The sequence below is a fragment of the Poecilia formosa genome, unplaced genomic scaffold (assembly GCF_000485575.1).
Source record: "Poecilia formosa unplaced genomic scaffold, Poecilia_formosa-5.1.2 Scaffold382, whole genome shotgun sequence".
In the NCBI taxonomy this organism is placed as follows: Eukaryota; Metazoa; Chordata; class Actinopteri; order Cyprinodontiformes; family Poeciliidae; genus Poecilia; species Poecilia formosa.
Window position 1 is genome coordinate 243,983 of NW_006800321.1, and position 17,141 is coordinate 261,123.

Genomic DNA, 17,141 nt, shown 5'->3' on the forward strand with positions numbered 1-17,141 from the left:
AGGACTTGGTTTATTACAGTCTCTATGGCAAGCAGTTTTCTGAAATGTGTGGGAAAGAAAACATAACGGGTTGGCATGCTGTGTGACCTTTGCTGTATTTTGCTGTCAGTGCTATTTGATGTTCTTGTTTTGAAATACAACATTCAAACTGTAACTTGTGTTGGAGTAACACTTTATTTGACGGGGTGTGTATAAGACTCATAACACCATCATAAACATGACATAACACCTGTCATGAACATGAGGAAGTCTTCATGACACTTTATGACTGTTGTCATAAAGTGTCATTCGGTAAATTATAACACTTTTAATACAAAAGTTGACATTATTCAAAATGTCTTTGACAACTTATCAACGTAGAGAAAAATGTCTTCATTATGACAACTTGACATTAACCAAGAATCATGTGTCATAAATATGTTATAATGTCATTAAGTGTTATTACACTAAAAAACAGTAACAAAACAGTAATTAATATTTCCCCTACCTGAAATAAAGTGAAACAAGTAGGACCAACAATAAACAATTCACTAAGCTTTATTACATTGTCAAATGATTTAATAAGAGTCATTAATAATTCCTTTTACATCAAGTGGAACAAGTGGGACCAGTTATGAAGGTGTCAATAAGTGTTATTACAGTATCATTAATATTATCTCTTACCTCAAGTAAAGTGAAACAAGTGGCAACAATTATAAAGATGTAATTCAGTGTTATTACAGTGTCAAATGCTATGCTAACAGAGTCACTGATATTAAGTCTTACCTCAAGTGAAGTGAAACACACTGAACTACTTATAACTACCATCGTAGCTGTAGAACAAACCCTTTGTACATTGGAACAAGAGATAACTTATTCTTCAAACAGAGGGTTTAACGTCTGTAATTCTGAAATACTGATTGAAAAACTAAATCAGAATTATTTATTCTTCAACTTAAGAAAATAGGTTCTTTCAACAGTCAGCCGTCTCCTTCGTTATAGCATTCCTGTAACGCTCTGAAAACAGGGAGATGTTCTTGTTGTCTTCATTTCCTGGAAGCAGTTCTTTGAGCCTTCAAAGAGCTGTTTCCAGGAAATGAAGACAAGACAATATTTCTGGACACCTGTTCAGAAATGCTCAGAAATTATAGCTGTTCTTGCAATAGTAAATCATGGCGAAAGCCTTTTCATGAATTCAAACTTGGTGAATCTCTTCTGGACATTTTCATAGTGGGTGATGGCTCAATTCATTGTGGTCACCTAAAAAACCCCCCAAAACAAATAAACAAAAACAAAAACAATGTGATCTTAATTCAGCATTTATTTAAATACCATTCCAACAATGTCCCTTGCTGCACACTGTCAGAATGGTAGACTGGCAGACAAATGTCTAGTTAACATCACTGGTTGTTATAAAGTGCAATACAGTGATCCCTCGTTTTTCGCAGGGGTTGCGTTAAAATAACCCGCGATAAGTGAAATCCGCGAAGTAGTTACCCTGCCAGCATGCCCAGGTGGGCCCCATATGGGGAAAAGGAGGGCAGACCAGATGGGTTTGTCTGCGGGTTCCACGGTGGCCCCACATGGGTTTGCCCATTTAGGGCTCATGTAGGGCTCACGTAGGCTGTGGCCCTACATGGGCAAACCCATGGGCAAGCCCTCCTTTCCCCCATATGGGGCCCACCTAGGCATGCTGGCAGGGTACCTTTAGTTTTTTACAACTATTACAGAGCATAAATACTCTACATTGAAACCAAAGAACAAAACCTGTTTTCAGGTCACCGGATGTGCGTGTCACGGCATTAATGTGATCCGGAGTCATGTCATTAAAGCGTCTCCTCCAAGCTGCCCCGCGGCAGAGCCTCTGGCCACAGTGTTTTTTCAGCAGGCATTAACCTGTCTGTCACGAGAGGACCCAAATTTGGGTCCTCTCGTGACAGAGGTGTCAAACTCCAGTCCTCAAGGGCCTCTGTCCTGCAACTTTTAGATGTGCCTCTGCTGCACCACACCTGAAAAGAATAATTAGGTCATTAGCAAGGCTCAGGAGAACCGATCTACACAGGGAGGAGGTAATTAAGCCATTTCATTCCACTGTTTTTTACCTGTGGCACATCTAAACACTGCAGGACAGCGGCCCTTGAGGACTGGAGTTTGACACCCCTGTCATTGTGAATGACAACCTGAGACCAACAGGTTAAAAGTTTCAGTTTCCATCTCCTGAATGGCCAATCTGTATAACGTATATTTTAGTCAATCAGGACTCAGAACACCATGCACTTTGAAAAAAACTGCACAAAAGAATCCGCGAAGCACCGAGACCGCGAAAGATGAACGGTGTTATAGCGAGGGATCACTGTACAATTATTTCTTAAAACAAGTAGCGTAATAACTAAAGCTCAACAAAATTATTCTGATCAAATATTTGTTTGGCAGAAGTTCAGACAGACTGCCACTGTTGTTATTCAGATTGCATCATTTAATGTATAGTTTTAGGCAGTGAGTGTATCTTTTTACTTAATGAGCATTCTAAATTATTTCCAACCAGATACTACTTATGGATGTTTGCAAGAAGTTTATTAATAAATAAATAGATTAAACACCAGTTTTACATTTGACAACAATTAGTTGTCTAGAACGTAACTTATTAACTCAGTTGGTGGATGTTGATTCCTGCTCCCTCTTCCCCACTTACCTGTCCTTGCCCACCTCTCTATTTCATCTGCTTCTTTCTCTTTGGTCAAACAAGAACTTTCTCTGGTGTCTGGTCCTCATTATCATCCTCCACATGGTAGCATGTCTTCATTAGCCACATTTGTCCCCCCCCCACTTCCCACCATGTGTCCTTAGGCTAAAATGGGTCTTCATGTGGCTAAACTCGGCAAAGCAAAGAACACAAGCATCATGTAACATCAGCCAAGTTGCTAAATAATGCACATAAAAGTTAACTTTGACTAACATATTAACTTTGAAGTTCCTAGATTAAAATTGGAGGGAAAAAAAAATATTTGCCTGCCTTTAAAATATGTTTAATATTAAGGGCTAACATTACAGTAATGGAGTTTAATAATTTTAGCTAACATTAGCAAGGTAGGATTGGCTTGAATTGCTCATAGCTAACATTACAAAGAAAGAGGACATAGTCAATGTTATTTTATCAAGGAAAATGTAAAGTCAATAAGACACATACCTCATATGTATTAGGTCAGTGTATTAGGTTCTGTGGTTTCTTTGGTTTTCTGGGGTTGCTGCTGTACATTCCACTAGATGGAGTCCATGAGGCGGCCGGGCCGAGGGTCCTCCAGTAGTCATCCTCACACCGGGGATCAATTACCTCGTTACCTGATGCTTAACCCTTGTGTGTGTGCGCGAGGACTGAGGCAAACAATCTCGGTGGGGAGCAGAAGGAGGTTTGCATGGGTTGGTCGCTGAGGGACCGAGGAGGTGGAAGGAGAAGCGAGTGAACGTAACAAATAAACGGAGGCGGTAGGATTTGATTTTGGCGGATTGCATAAACTGTACATTGACTGTAGCAACCTGGCTTCTACATTAGGAGGAAATAGTGAAAATGAGATGGAATGGATGATATCAAGATCAGCAAGAATGAAAAGAGCACTTAGGAAGAGACAAGAAAGGGCAAGAAGTTGGTCGGAAGAAAGTGAAGCAAGAGAAGAAGCTAACAAAATGACAAAAACAAACGACAGGGCAAGTTCACGAGAACAGAATGACTTTACTAGAGAAGTAGAATTTAAAGTCATATTGGGTTTCAAGCAAAAAGGAGGATCTATTCACCCGATTAAGCTGACCAGAGCAATAGAGGAAGAAATAGGGAAAATTAATACGGCTAGAATTACGAATAACAGAAGAGTGCTAATATATGCTATCAGTGAAACACAACAACAAAAGATAATAAGAATGAAAACCTTGATGGGGGAAAGAATTAAAACATATATTCCAGGGTATTTAGCAAGGCTGAGAGGAGTAATATCAGGAGTTCCTATGGAAATGACAATGGAGGATTTGAAAAAAAAAAAAAAATCAAAGGAGGGAAAATAACAGGCGCCACCAGGATTACAAGTAAAAGAGATGGGGAACTTAAAGACACAATGGCAGTAATTTTACAATTTGAAAATTCCAGAAAATATCCAGCTAGGATACATGAACTACAGAGTTAGAGAGTACATTCCTAAACCCCTCAGATGTTTTACTTGCAAAAGAATAGGACACATTGCAAAGGATTGTAAAGGAAAACTTAGGTAAGATGTGGAGGTCCACATGAATATGGAAAGTGTAATAAAGATACTAAAATCAAATGTTGTAACTGCAGAGGAGACCATAGTGCAGCATATGGTGGATGTAAAATACAAAGGGAAGCCAGAGAAGCTCAAAGAATCAAAATAACAGAGCGTTTCATATGCTGAAGCTTTAAAAAGACTAAGGAAAGATAATTCAAGAGAAATAATCCTAATCCAGAGGTGTGGAAGCCCCTACTATATCAAATTGACATAGGAATAACAGAGAGTTGGCCATTCTAAGGTAAAAACCCTAGGGGGGCGCCCCACAGTTTGGGAACCTCTGGACTACAGAGTAGGTCTTTATGTATATGTACAGGAGTGGTGAAAATGACACCTATTAATGCTCTTCTAATAGACAGCAGAATCCGCTCAAGAAATAAGGAAAGAGGATACAAGAACCAGCACGCTCGAGTCACTCCGCCTCGAGTGACTCGAGCGTGCTGCCGAATCATTCTGAACCCGAGCCCATGCAGATCGGAAATACTCGGCTCTCCCCCGAGGAGTGTCAGAAGTGCATGACCGGCCGACTCTGCCTATATTGTGGGGTTTCCGGCCATTGCCCAAGAAAGTTAAACTCCAAGACCCATCAGTAACAGTGAGGAACTTGGTGGGTCAGAAAAGAAAATGTTCCTTACCTAACACTTTCTGCCGAATTATTCTATGGTAAATGGCGGTTAGTCAGGAGCCTGACCCTCCGATCTGTCTTCCGTGCCTGCTGATTACCATGATCTTGCATCTGTGTTCAGCAAAACTAAAGCCTGTTCTCTTCCTCCACACCGACCATATGATTGTTCCATAGATTTATTGCCCGGAGCTCCATTACCATCCAGCCGTTTTTATAACATCTCACGCCCAGAACGAGAGACGATGGAGAGATGCATTAAAGATTCGCAGGCTGCAGGTATAATCCGCCCGTCCTCCTCTCTATTGGGAGCAGGTTTCTTCTTCGTGAGTAGGAAGGACGGAACACTCAAACCCTGTATTGATTACCGTGGCTTAAATCGGATCACTGTTAAAAACAAATATACTTTACCCCCATTGTCATCTGCATTCAAACCTGTTCATAGAGCTACTGTTTTTTTTCTCAACTGGATCTGCGCAATGCTTATCACCTTCTCCGAATTAAAGAAGGAGATGAGTGGAAAACGGCTTTCAAGACTCCTACAGGCCACTTTGAGTATCTGGTCATGCCATTTGGATTATCAAATGCCCCCGCCTGTATCCAAGCATTAGTAAATGATGTTCTCTGAGATTTTAACATTTTTGTATTTGTTTACCTAGATGACATCCTCATATACTCAAAATCCCTGGCCGAACACAAGCATCATGTCCGTCTCGTTCTACAAAGACTCTTAGAAAACAACCTGTATGTAAAGGCTGAAAAGTGTGAATTTCACAAATCATCTGTTTCATTCCTTGGTTTCATCCTCAACGGCGGACAGGTATGGCCAACAGAGGAAAAGATTAAAGCTGTCTTGGATTGGCCCACTCCCCAGACACGCAAACAGTTGCAAAGGTTCCTGGGTTTTGCCAACTTCTATTGCCGCTTCATCCGCAATTACAGTCAGACAGCCTTACCTCTAACAGCTCTCGCCTCCACCAAGGTCCCGTTCCTCTGGTCCCCTGCGGCCGAAGCGGCGTTCAAAGAATTAAAATATCTGTTTTCTACAGCACCGGTCCTGGTTCAGCCTGATCCTTGCAAGCAGTTTGTGGAGGTGGATGCCTCGGATTCTGGGGTTGGAGCGGTCCTTTCTCAGATTTCCAGTTCTGATGATAAGACTCACCCCTGTGCCTTCTTCTCACACATATCATCACCCCCTGAACGTAAGTAACTATGACATGGGAGACCATGAGCCGCTGGTCATAAAGTTGGCCTTGGAGGAGTGGAGGCACTGGTTGGAGGGGGCAGAACAGCCGGTGCTGGTTTGGATGGATCACAAAAATCTCTCCTATCTCCGTTCAGCCAAAAGACTAAACCCACGTCAATCCCGCTGGTCTCTGTTTTTCTCAAGATTCAATCTCTCCATTTCATATTGACCAACGTCAAGCCCGATGCACTGTCCCGAGTATATGCCTCTGACGACTCAGAAAAGACTCCAGCCAGTATCCTTCCTCCCAGCTGCACTGTGGCCGCTGTTACCTGGAAGATGGAGGATGTCATTAAGCAGGCCCAGCAGTCGGAACCGACACCCGAGAATTGTCCCCCTGGAAAGATCTATGTCCCTTCATCTGTCCGAGCCCGCTTCCTTCAGTGGATCCATGCATCAAAGTTCTCCGCGCATCCAGGTATGAGCCGAACAATTGCTCTAATCAATCGCAGGTTCTGGTGGTTGTCCATACATAATGACGTCAAGGAGTTTGTTCAAGCCTGTACAGTATGTTCAAGAAATAAACCTACTCACCAACCACCTTTGGGTCTACTTCAACCACTACCCACTCCATCCTTGGTCACACATCGCAGTTGACTTCGTCACCGGATTACCACCTTCTAAAGGTATGACAACTATTCTCACCGTCATTGATCTCCAAGTCATGTCATCTAGTAGCTCTCAAGAAACTCCCCTCTGCCTTCCAGACGGCTCATCTCCTTGTTAAACAGGCTTTCTGGTTACATGGTTTCCCGGTGGAGATTTTGTCTGACAGAGGCCCACAATTTATTTCTCAGCTCTGGAGGCAGTTCTGCACAGCACTCAACGCAAAAGTCTCATTAACTTCTGGTTATCACCCCCAGACTAATGACAAGGTTGAAAGGCTCAACCAAGAAATCGAGTCCACACTCCGTCGTTTTACTTCCACCAATCCTAGTGACTGGAGTCAATATCTGCCCTGGGTGGAGTACGCACACAACTGTCATGTATCTGTTGCCACCGTCTCCTTTCGAAGCCTCCATAGGGTACCAGCCACCACTTCTCACTTCAGACGAATCCCTCATATCTGTTACATCTGTTCAACATCACATCCGTCACTGCAAGAACATCTGGAGACTCACCTCCGGGCCCTCAACACCACCTCTCTCCGCAATAAAAGGTTCGCAGACCGCAAACGGATCCCTGCTCCCACCTACAGTCCCGGACAGAAGGTTTGGCTCTCCACTCTGAATATTCCACTCAAATCCATGTCCAAGAAACTCGCTCCCAGGTTCATCGGTCCATTCGAGGTGGAGTCAGTAGTCAGTCCTTCAGTCTTCGACTCCCAGCCATTCTCCGCATCCACCCTACGTTCCATGTTTCCCAATTAAACCCTATTCATACTAGCACCATGTGCCCTCCTTCCGAGTCTCTCCTCCCACCCGTGACATTGATGGACATCCCGCCTACACCATTCGCCGGATCGTGGACTCCCGTCAGCAGGGTGGACGAGGCAATACCTCATCACTGGGAGGGCTACGGTCCAGAGGACCGCATGTGGGTTCCTGGCTCGTTTATTTTAGATCATGATGTCATTGCCGATTATCGGTCCTCCCTTCCCTCCTGTTCTTCTCAGCCGCCAGGGGGCGACCGTTGAGTGTGTGGGGGGCTACTGTTAGGTTCTGGGGTTTCTTTGGTTTTCTGGGGTTGCTGCTGTGAATTCCCATTCACCACTAGATGGGAGTCCTTGAGGCAGCCGGGCGGAGGGTCCTCCAGTACATCATCCTAACACCGGGGATCAATTACCTCATTACCTGATGCTTAAGAGAGGTGGAACGCCAGTGCTTCAGTGCTGGAGTGTTCTCCAGTGATGGTACCTCTAGCCCCTCCTAGTTATCTCCGAGTATCAGTTGTTGATCCTTTTTCTGCTAAATTGAAAGTAATTATTTCATGTGACATCTGTTTTCCTGAGGTGAAACCTGAATCCAGATCTGGCTTTGACTCCTCGTTGTTTCCTCGTGACATTGCAGGTAGTTACCCCGCTGATGCCCGAGTCTTCAGGATCTCCAAAGACAGTTGAAACTCACCTCCAATCCAAGAGATCTGACAGGCAGTTCCAACACTCCTCGGACGCCTTCAAGGACTTGCCTACCTGTCCGCCCTCCGACGCCTATCCAACTCAGTTCACCTCCTCCTCAAATCTATCCACTCTCAAGACCACTCAGAAAGTAAACCCCAGAGACCAAAGGACCCTCGGACCAACAATACCCCGCCAACGCCATTACTCATCACCGTTCCTGTAAGTGCTTACCCGAACTCCAGCAAATCATTCAGAAATCCCACTGACTTGAACTCACCCTCTTTCCTGTTCTCTTCAGTGTGCTGCCCGCAGCAGTCTGTCCCTTGGACCAGAGACTCATCTGATTTGTTTTGTGTTTGCAATAAATCTTTATTATTTACGTCTTCTCTTGGTGGTGTTCTTGCAAGTGGGTAAAGTCACTTAAACCCATCATGACACAGTGTTTCCCAACCCTGGTCATCAAGGCACACTGCCCTGCATGTTTTAGAAATGCCCCTGCTTTAATGCACCTCTTCAGCTGATTGCAGTTCAGCAAACACCTCATAATTGAAATCACCTGTGCTGAAGCAAGGAAACACCTAAAACATTCAGGACAGTGAACCTTGAGGACCAGGGTTGGGAAACACTGCATTAGGTGACATACTTCGGTTTCTTTTTAAACAGGAGGTCTGGCCGTTAACTTTTTTGAGTTTTTGTATCTGTGTGTCAGGAAGCCTCCTTGTGCCCCTCAACAATAATATTTAGCTAAATATAATAATTCTGCAAAATAAAGTAGTCTGGGTGTGGCTGCCTTCGGTCTAATAATGAGGACTCTCAGTTTCTCTGCCTCCATGTTGTTCAGACACCGGGTCCATGGTAAGGAGGGGGCCGGTTCTGTGCCCTCTATCAAATTATGGGCAAGAATATTGTTTTCAACATACACTTGTTTCTGAATGAAAACATCTGATTTTGAAGTTAGAAAAACTGTTTATATTTATTTTCTGTAATTGTCCTTGCAAGAGTGGGAAAAACCCTCCTCGCCCATAAACACAGAACTGGTTCATCTCAAGAGAAAACTATAACTTTAGTCTTATCAGACTGCCCCAGTGGTGGACTAAATGCAGCCTGAGTTGGTCCCACCGACATAAAGAGAATATCTGTTTCTAATCATTCCTGAATGGACTGTCACCNTAAAGTTTCAAGTGTTTAGGGGTAGGAGTTTATAAGTTCTCACTTCTTCCTACCCCATTTTGAGCATGATATGTTAACTGAAACAAAAAATCTGTATTTTCTCTTCTTTTTTATGCACTTCTTGTTACTGGGCACTATTTTATTTTTATATTTGTATTTGTATCATGTTCGAATAAAATTTCATTTCATTTCATAATATTTGGGATCCCTTTATACTGTATACTGGTCTGGATATTTCAATTATTTTTTCACATAATGTGTCAACCCCTTTTTTCCCCCATTTATTTATTTATTTTGAGTCGGAGTAATGTTAATGTTACTGTGTGGCACTTTCTTCTGCCTCTTTCTTTTTTGCTTGTTTGTCTGTATTAAAATGAAAAATAACCAATAAAAATAAACACCATCAAGGTTGGAAGCCTTAGTCCTCGACTCGGCTGTCGCAGGTTTAATTCCCAGCCTGGCGACCTTTGCTGCATGTTTTTCCCCGTCTCTCATTACCCATTTTCTTGTCGATTCAAATAAAGGCCACTAGAGCCAATAAAACCTTTTAAAAAATATATCCTTGGTGGTAACACTTTATTTGGTGAGGTGTGAATAAAACTGTCATAACATCGTCATAAACATAACACCTGTCATGAAGATGAGGAAGTCTTCATGACACTTTGACTGTTGTCATAAAGTGTCATTCGGTGAATCATGACACTTTTAATACAAAGTAACTTCATGTGGTAATATTTTATTGCTCTGCCATTTTGTTTAGTCTTAAGTTTCTTAATTTAATTGATCCTAAAGTTTTACAGCAAGATGTCTACAAAGCACTTATGAACTTAGCATTTGAAACATTATTTAAGGCTGTTTTAAGTAGTGCAATGCACCATCTCCACCAGTGAGAGGCAGCAGTGCACAGACAAGTGTGCAGTGTGTTGGTGAAGAAGAAATCTTCCAACTTGTGGAGCCTACCTAACACAAGGCACTGAGGGCATCAAGGATTAAAAGGTGCAGGGGTTCAAGCCCTCCACCCCACCCCTCTTCACGTGCCTCCTGGCTCCGATCATTTTTAACAAATCAAAATGTCTTATGGTATGTTTCCTTCTTAGTTGTGTCTTTGACTTTAAAAAACTGCCTGTAAAACTTTCCTTCTCTCATCCTTCTCAAGTTTTATTATATTGGAGATTAATCTAGAAACATAATAATAGCCCACAAAATACTGGAACTGCCGTTCCATAAAAATGAATAATAAATCAATCTTTAATTGGCACATAATTGCCATGAACAAAGTATCTGGTCTGTGATGCATCTGTTAAACGGAGGTGTAATGTCTTTTGAAGATTTCTGAGTTANATTTTCTGTAATTGTCCTTGCAAGAGTGGGAAAAACCCTCCTCGCCCATAAACACAGAACTGGTTCATCTCAAGAGAAAACTATAACTTTAGTCTTATCAGACTGCCCCAGTGGTGGACTAAATGCAGCCTGAGTTGGTCCCACCGACATAAAGAGAATATCTGTTTCTAATCATTCCTGAATGGACTGTCACCATGACACACCTCAAAGCGTCGTGGTGATGCTTTGAGGTTTATTACCAGTGGTTCGCTCCGCTGCTGATGTGATCTGGGCTGAAGGTGAGCGGTTGTGAATACTGCAGAACATTAACTGCTAAAGATAGATTCGGCCAATAGCATTTGGAGTTTACAAAATATCACTGTATTGTACCAGTAATTTGGATCACAGCATAAAGCCAAACATGTCGCAATTAAATTAAACCAAAATGTCCCAAAAGCATCGGCAGACTGGCATAGGGGCTACCATGGAATTCCAGGTAGATTCCAATGCAGTGCAGCTCAGCGGCTCACTCTTCATGGAGGGCCGGCCCAAGGTAATATGGGGCTTTACAAGACTTAGCCCAATGTCTCCCTCCTACTAAGAACCTCAGCATTACAGTGTTTAAATATGGATTTAGTGAAGTATGTGATTGGGAGCCCAGGTTAAAATCAAGCACTGATTATTGGTTATTATTTGCTCTGAAGTATTTGTGAACAAAGCCTAGCTAGATTACACCATATTGTAGACATAGTAACACAACAATCAAACTATAAAGATGATTCTTTGCACTTTTACAAAGTACATGTCGTCTTAATTCAATCCTAAGTGTACCATTTTCTTTCTCTTCTGAATGCATTAAATAAAATGTAATAGCATTATCATTCTCAATAAATTAATGCTACAGGTTTAGATCTGTGGACTTTGTTACAATTCAGCCATTCATAGGTGCCCCTGAATGTCTGGAGGGCCCTACCTGCAGCTACTGAGTTTTCTTTGCCTTAATATCTCTCAACCATACAATTTTAGATCTCTCATAGGTGCTAACATCAAAAAAATCTGTAGTGTTAACTTTCTTTCGGTATTTACTTTACAGGTGAGGGACTACATTTTGAAGAACACAATGATGCTCAGCAACCAAAATGTCTCTGATTGTGAAAATCAGTTATTTAAGCCAAAAATTATAAGCTCTATTAAGACCTGTTATAACTTATTAAAAAAACTGGGGGTTATGAAACTGACTATCTTAAAGGAGACATGGAAAAAGAGCTAGCTATAGCGATCAGCATTGAGGCTTGGGATGAAGATTGGGAAAATGCTAAATATTTGAGTGTTTGTAATAAGGTTAAAGCTATTCAACTTAAAATTTTACACCAGGCTCATACATCTCCACATCTGCATCATCAATTTAATCCAGACTTTCCTCTGCTTTGTCCCAAATGTAACATAGAGGTGGGTAATCTAACTCACTGTATTTGGTCCTGTAGGAAAATTCAACAATTCTGGTTCAGTATAAAGAGTTGGTCAATATCTTTTCCATTAGCACTGAGTGTAATCCAATGTATATGTTACTGGGAGTGAGGAGCAACAGCCTTAAGAAGAACTGTGGAAAACACCTGTACAGTACTGCTGACATTCTGTGCCAGGAAATGTGTCCTCTTGAACTAGATAACAGATAAGGTTCAACCCAAAACACAATGTCAACGGACTGTTCTTGAATATGTGTTGTTGGACTTTCTAACTAGTAAATTACACAATAGAGAAAATATGTGTCATAATATTTTCACATAATTTTCACATTTGACACATAATATATGTGTCAACGCCCGGCAGCTAACCCAGCTAACCGAGAAAACAACCAGTGGAAAACGACACGTTGGATTGACAGCAGGCAGAGGTAAAACTCTGCCTTGTCCGTAAGTACCGCTATCCACCACAGTCAGCTGAACAGCGAGAGATCGGCTGTGCTTGGACAACGNTCTTTAATTGGCACATAATTGCCATGAACAAAGTATCTGGTCTGTGATGCATCTGTTAAACGGAGGTGTAATGTCTTTTGAAGATTTCTGAGTTAAAAATAACCTGCAAATACATAAAAGTGAAATGTGAATCTAAAAAATATTTAGATCTATTCCCCTAAATATTTTATGTACAGCTAAAAGTTTTTTTGAGAACTTGGATTATATAATCCCTGCTCTACCTGGTCTTCTGAGTAATGGACACAACAAGCTCTACAATTAGGGAATGCTTTACAAGTACTTTGCTTTCTTTTGTGCCAAATCAAAATTATATATCACATTTCTTCTCAAGGAAAAAAATAGAATAAATTATTTAAATCTTCCCATTCCTCCAAAAGCTAAGGAAGTCCACTTCAAAATTTTTCAGGTGTTTACCCCTTTGAGGAACTCCTTAGACTTCTATTTTCTATTGATGATAACATTTGTTTATTTTGTGATGTTGATATTAAATCAATAGAACACATTTTCTATGAATGTTTATATTGCAAAGCTTTGTGGGATGATGTGTACTACTGGCTTTTCCCTAAAATCCCAGACTTGCTTGAATTTTCTAAATATTGCATTATTTTTGGGACCCTGACAAAGGAAAAGAAATTTGCAAAGATATTAAATGTGATCATCATTATGAGCAAGTTTTTCATTCATTAAGGCTGTTTTCCTTTTCTTTTTTTTTTTTCAAAAGACAAACTATCTTTCCCCACTTTTCACAAAGAAAAGTGGGGAAAGATCTGTAAAATTCTTCCTATCTGTAAAATTCATGGACAAAAAAGATGTTGATCTGTATCATATGATAAACAATCTGAAACTACTGGAAAACAGCTAGTTGTTTTTTTTTTTATTATTATTTTGTCATTAGATTGATTTTCATTGTGAGTTTGTGTTTCTTTTTTTTCTTCACTTTTGTATGTTTGGAAGTAGCCTGTGCTGATTTTTTCAGGTTTGTGTAAATCTAATAATGATGCCATATTTGTTGTATATAATGTTACTATTGAATACAAGTGCAGCTTGTCATGCGATTGAGTTTGTTTTACTGAAAAACGTGAGCAAACTATCTTTGTTTTTCTGTATTTTCTGTCTAGGTTTGAGCAAAGAAACAAATATAAATCTGGAACTGTCTCAAAGAAGTTTTCTTTTTATGCAAGTAGTTTCTAGTTTAAAAAGAAACTTAAGCTTAACAATAGTAATATTAACTTAATGCTAATAAACTTAAGTTTTCCTCCCTAAAATTGCACATGTTAATGTTGCTCAATCAGTACAGCTTGCACATACTAAGACTTATGTTTTGAAAACTTTATTTTTTTAGGCGAGTTTGCATAAATTTTAAGTAAACACCACTTATTTTGTTTTACAGTGTAGTATAACACATCTGTTTGTATTGAGTTAAGGTAACTTAAAATGGCATCCTCAAATTACTTGAGTAGCCAACAGTTGTGACAATTAGAATGTTATAATTTGATTTGGAGGAATAAAACTGAGTAACTACAGCTGAATTGGATCTTCTTTAAATAAATGTTACCATCTAAAACATTCTGGCTCAGTATAGTTGAGTACAGTCAACACATGTCAAATTAAGTTAGAAGTAACAAACATACGAGTGTAGGATACTTACTACTTTAAGTTCAGTTTATTGAATGAAATGATAGTCAACTTTATTTACCCATGCTATCCTAACAGAAACTATTTGAGCTAAATGTACTTAAAGTTCATGTTTTTTTTAACTGAATTGTTTAGATTAATAAATTTAAACTGTTTAAGACAATTGGTTTCCTCAAATTATTTGACTTCAACTAACAGTATTTACATTGAAATACTGACAGAGTCCTCTATAGCAGCAGTGAAAACTGATGAAAATATGACTAAGATTTTCACTCAGTAAATTCACCAAGGGTTTAAAGTTCCTGATTGTAACAATGTGAATCTTTTCAAAATGCTGTATAATTTTCCAAGCATGATATGTATTTTTATTAATTAATAAATACTGTGATTCCTTGCCACATGTTCAGAATTGCTTGATGTGGAAAAAAATACTATTTTGATTTCCTCATACTTAATATTTGAATGTTGAGCTTACCTGCTTCCATAGATTTATGACCAGTTCTGTTTTCTCCTCCTAGCCTTAATGGAGACCACTGCGTCTTGAGTTGGCCTGCTAGTTTCCCTTCAAGAAGATCCTCTGAGTGTGGCGGCTGGTTGACTGCGGCCCACGTATACAGCTGGTCATGCTGCAGAAACAAAACTATTTTAAACACGTTCTCAAGCAACAGGCTGGAGTAGAATAATTCACTATTCTCCTCCAACTTCCTTGCCAGGTTAGTCACAACTTTCCTTTTAAATGTTAGACAAAACATTAAAGTAATGAGTCAAAAGAAAGTCCAAACCTAATACGAACCAAACCCTCCTCTTCCCATGAAATTGGAATCATGACATCAGTGACAAAGGAATTGTTCTTTTAAAATTTATTTTTGAAGTGTTGGTATTTTCCATTTTAAATGGGAACCATGGAAATACCAAGTTTTTAAAGATGTTTATGAATTATTCCTTTCTTCTGTCTATGAGTTCTGCAGTTTTCAGCACAGTTAACTCTGTAAAGTTGGTAATTTATCGTGGATTTGAATCCATGTATCATTTTATTGTAAGTGTGGTATGTTGGTGCAGGTTCACCTTTAAGATAAGTGGTGGGTGGCACCAACATAGCCTTTAAAGCCAGGTGTGCATCGGGCGAGCCCACACACTTCTGTTGAGTTGTGGAGACGGCGTGCGATGAGCATTTATTGTTTCCAGGTTAGTTTTGTGGTCTCCTGTTTGTTTGGCTTCTAGACTTTTTTTTTTAATGATCATGCCTCCATTGGATTCAGGGACGCGGTTGAGTTGTGTGGTTTATCTCCTACTTGTTGGAAGTGGGTGTGGTCGGACACGTTTCAGGGGTTTGGGGATCTTACTGGGGTAAGTGATTTCATTGTCCAGCTCGTTGTGGGCTCTGTGCAATGGCTTACAATAAATTTTACTTTTAGATCCTGGGCTGTTGCAGGACTTGGCTGCAAATTGTTCGTGGCTCTCCCACTCCTCCTCGCTGATGTGTGCACAGGGAGCACAGCCACATCAAAGCTGTTGTTTAGTTCCTGTCCTTTTGTTTCATGCCTTTTTCAGCTGGGATGTCAACCAGCTCATGGTGAGTCCCTTTTGTAATTCTACTGCATGTTCATTTGCGGTTTTTAGTCTTCCCCTTTTTGTATATATGTTTGTCATTTGCTTGCAGATTTTGTTTTGCTATTTTGTTTGTTTGTTTGCTTTGCATGTTTGTTTTTTTGCAGTTTGATTTGCAGTGTTTTTCTTGTAAATTTCCTTTTTTTAAATTGGGTTGGAGAATACAATGTGCTGTTGAGCTAATGTGCAATATACACGTCTGAATTTTGTAAGTTGTCTTTTATACATGTATTCTATTGTTGTAGGCCTATTTTAAACTTTGGAGAAAATAAACGATTATTTCTAAAATATAATCATCCACCTCTCCTTGTTGTCCTGACCTGGTTGTGGCCTTTTTGTAAATATTGTGAAGCTGAATAGTCCTGAAACAAAAACCCCAGGTGGTGTTGTTGGTTGTAATATTTTATCACTTAAATCGTAGACACTACTAATGCCACGGAAGCTAGGATGTTAGCATTATGCTAACTTTAGTTGCTAACAATAACAATCTGTGCTTGTCAAAGACAGGACGTACTCGTCACAACCTTCTGGGTTCCAAACCTAAACATTTCCAACAAAGGCCGGTTTGATTCTTGCATGTACTTACGACTTGATTGCTTGAAAAATTATGTATGTAAAAATATCGACAAAAATAATTACTAAAAATCTCTTACAACTTAGTTGAAAATCCATCCATCCATTTTCTGTACACCCTTGTCCCTTATTGGGGTCAGGAGGGCTGCTGGTGTCTATCTCCAGCTAACGTTCTGGGCGAGAGGCGGGGTCCCCCTGGACAGGTCGCCAGTCTGTCGCAGGGCAACACAGAGACACACAACCATGCAGACACACACTTAAACCTAGGGAGAACTTAGACAGACTAAGTTCTCCCTAGGTTTAAGGGAGAACTTAAACTTAGTTCTCCCTAGACTGTGGACTTAGACTGTGGGAGGAAGCCGGAGTACATGGAGAGAACCCACCATGCACAGAGAGAACATGCAAACTCCATGCAGAAAGACCCCAGGCCAGGAATCGAACCCAGGGCCTTCTTGCTGTAAGGCAGAGGTTCCCAAACTGTGGGGCGCGCCCCCTAGGGGGGGCGCCGTGTCATTGCGTGGGGGCGCGGGAAGTTGTCTGGCTGAAAAAAAAACAAAACATGAACACTGTGTGCGCTGGGTTTTTACCTTAGAATGGCCAACTCTCTGTTATTCCTACGTCAATTTGATACAGTAGGGTCTTCCACACTTCCCATATTTGT

The 17,141-nt window shown here is 40.6% G+C and overlaps 1 protein-coding gene across 1 annotated transcript in view; it reads right to left on the reverse strand.

Annotated features, from left to right (window-relative positions):
- The window catches only part of fmn2b (formin 2b), a 120,167-nt gene that overhangs the window by 84,033 nt on the left and 18,993 nt on the right, over positions 1 to 17,141 (reverse strand). Inside the window, exon 4 of the mRNA XM_016662634.1 lies at positions 14,775 to 14,925. Coding sequence (XP_016518120.1) covers positions 14,775 to 14,925 — 151 coding nt within the window. The remainder of the gene's footprint in view (positions 1 to 14,774; positions 14,926 to 17,141) is intronic.